The 2,903-nt window shown below is 34.0% G+C and overlaps 1 protein-coding gene across 1 annotated transcript; it reads right to left on the bottom strand.

Moving 5' to 3' along the window:
• On the bottom strand, nt 710–2,385 carry LOC109226969 (microsomal glutathione S-transferase 3). Its single transcript, XM_019391931.1, has 4 exons — nt 2,014–2,385; nt 1,748–1,823; nt 1,401–1,573; nt 710–1,028 (listed from the first exon to the last, which is right to left on the bottom strand). The coding sequence occupies exons 1-4, from the start codon at nt 2,124–2,126 to the stop codon at nt 953–955; spliced, it is 438 nt and encodes a 145-aa protein (XP_019247476.1). The 5' UTR covers nt 2,127–2,385; the 3' UTR covers nt 710–952.

Genomic DNA, 2,903 nt, shown 5'->3' with positions numbered 1-2,903 from the left:
TGCTTAGAAATAAAGCTCACCCCTTAAACGAAAAAAGGAGGTGCCAAGAATAAGAGTAATTATTGTATTTAAAATGCTTACTTATCTGGTATATTTCATTATGATCCTTAGGTTTCTGGATGGGTAGGCGAAGCTAGGTATGCCGAAGGGTGATCAACTAAACACCTTTCATCGGATCAAATATTACTTATTCATAATATGTACTTCATCATATCTTAGATCTTGAACATCCTTACCAGATTCTCGGCTTCGCCATAGCTAGACATTGGATGTTGGTGGGGGTCTTCCAACTACAGTTTTGAATTTCTTGAACCAAGCATGCCATATTCATTCTTTAACCATTCCAGCTTTGGTCTGAGGTTACTCAAAAGGTTCAAGCCCATGCATCAAGGAGCATGTTACATACCTAAATACCTATTAAAATGTGCTCTCTATCTCTCTGCTGTTTGTACTTTCAAATAAATTGGTCACATGACTCAACACTTCCTACTTCATCATATTTACTTAGACAGCAAAATAAACTGGTCACATGACTCAACCCTTTGTACTTCTTCATATTTACTTAGACAGCAATCAGACCTAGTTAAGATCAAAGAATTTCAACCATGAAGTCCTATTAGACTGTCAATCAGGTCAATTTTACTAGCAAACTTTCCTTCCAAATCATCATAAATTCACTGCAACTGAAATGACAAACACTGAAACAGTACACAGACAATATATCTTGATACAGAAAGTACCAATTAACTCGTATTATTAACAGAATTCCACAAGAAGGTCCAACTTAAAAGACCTGGATCACATTACAAGAGCTGGAAACTGGCAGCAACCAGGAAAACGAGAGAACTAAACCAAACGGCAACATCAAAATGCAACAGGGAAAGACACAAAAGACAGCCTCTACTGGAAATAAAGGGAATTACTAGGAACAGCTCCGATGTGAGACTATTATTCAGGACATAAGGAGATTAACTCCACAAGATATTGAGCATATCATCAGCCCCATTATTGCCAAGAAATTATATTTCCTGCAGAAAGGTAAAACCATTGTAATTAGCATCCAGGCCATTACCCACCATTTCTTTAACTTTCCCACTCAAACCCCCCCAAGAAAAACCATCACCACCATCATAACAAGCACATAATAATTCAATTAATTTTTCTTATTCTGGCCATTAGCCCCAACTTGTTTGGGATTGGAGGATGGTTGTTGTTGTTGCGCATTAGGCAAGAGCAAAGTGAACGATTCGCTTCACTTGTCAAAGGTCAAAAGGTTCATACGCAAAGCATTGTTCTTTTCTTACTTTGACATATTTGGATACACAAATTGTAAGAGAAATTCAATCTAAATGATAATTGGTAATTGGAAAAAGAAAATCATTCATGGAAGAGAGACTAACCCAATAGTAAGACGATTTTGGGGATCGCCGGTGGAATAGCCAGTGAAGTAGAAAAAGCGACATACAATATAAACAGCTCCAAGTGATGCACAAATCAAGGGGTGCCTAATTCCTCCAATAATCATCAGCATGAAAAACATTGGCATCATTTCTAATGAATTTTGATGACCTCTCTGCAATTATCAAAGCAATATATCCATATCATTTCCCAAACTATAATTACCAATATCATATCATATATATATATATATACACACAGAAGATTACCATAACAATTTTTACTTTTTGCTCTAAATAGAAAGCAAATAATATGGTGAATATTCTTAAAACAGAAATAGAGAGCAAACCTGAACACAATTAAAGAGCTTAGCATTCTTATTTTCAGCTTCAATTGCGTACATTGTTGGATAAGAAACCTTGTACCTGTTTAAGTATTTCCATTATTAATCAGTATATTTAGCTCCCAAACACAAAATCACAAAGGGGGTTTGGGATAATTTTTAACAAAAAAGTAAAAAACGAATCTTTAGCTTCAAATGACAAAATCAAAAAGGGGTCGGGAAAAATCAAGAAATACGCAGAACAATGACAAAATTGAGTGAAAGTTGTGTACTTTTTGCGAGCTTTGCCGACTTGAAATGACATCCAGAAGTTAAGGAAACAGTAGAAGACAAGAACAAGAATTACGTATCCATATTCTTTGGGGAGCAATTCAACTCCAGCCATAGCTTTTTCCTATTTGAGTTTTGAGAGAGAATTTGAGAAGTTTTGGAGATTGATACTTTGCTTTGTGTTGAGGTGAGGTTCTCGGGCTTTGGTTTATATTGACTTCTTCAAGATCTCTCTGGATCAGAAAAGTTTTATATTGTTGGCTTGTTTACCAAGCCTGCTCCAATGGATTTTGACTTTGTCTGTTTATGTTCCCACATTTATTATTGCAGTAATATAATATGAGCCTGCACCTTCCTCAATTCTAAAGACCTTTCCATGAGAATGCAAAAGTTCGAATTATGATTTAACGTAAGTGTAAATTTAGAATTTTAAGTTCGTGTTTATAAATCATTACACACATTATGCATTTGTAACAAGAGTATTATACACTCAGACTTTGTATAACAGTTATTTCTATGACATATTTCGCTATAGTAGGCAATTTACTTTAAAATCAAAATTTTATGTAATATTTTGCCTAACTTCCATCATTATTATGATACTCTTTGTAAAATCACATATATATGATAATCTTACTCAAATATCTGTATATTTGTTATTTGATAGTAATAATCAAATATTTCCTCCGGTCCAAAATAAGTGATTTTTTAGCCTTTTTCTTGTGGTCCAAAATAAGTGATTTTTTCAGATTTCAAGAATGAATTAATTATTTTTTTCCTACATTGTCCTTGGAGTAAATAGTGTTGGAATATGTGTTAGGTGTGTTTATGTGAGATAGTAAAGGTTAATATGGTCAATTCTATTGCTAATTAATGCTAAAAGCTGAATTTC

This window comes from Nicotiana attenuata, chromosome 6, assembly GCF_001879085.1.
Source record: "Nicotiana attenuata strain UT chromosome 6, NIATTr2, whole genome shotgun sequence".
In the NCBI taxonomy this organism is placed as follows: Eukaryota; Viridiplantae; Streptophyta; class Magnoliopsida; order Solanales; family Solanaceae; genus Nicotiana; species Nicotiana attenuata.
The sequence above is the reverse complement of the archived record's forward strand: the minus strand, read 5'-3'. Positions and strand labels throughout refer to the sequence as shown.

Bases quoted from the DNA above. Each gene is read 5' to 3' on its own strand.
- LOC109226969 (XM_019391931.1), bottom strand. From the start codon at position 2,126: ATGGCTGGAGTTGAATTGCTCCCCAAAGAATATGGATACGTAATTCTT. The intron at 1,824-2,013 runs GTACACAACTTT...ATACTTAAACAG, and splicing joins GTCGGCAAAGCTCGCAAAAA to GTACAAGGTTTCTTATCCAA. The intron at 1,029-1,400 runs GTTAGTCTCTCT...ACCTTTCTGCAG, and splicing joins CAAAATCGTCTTACTATTGG to GAAATATAATTTCTTGGCAA.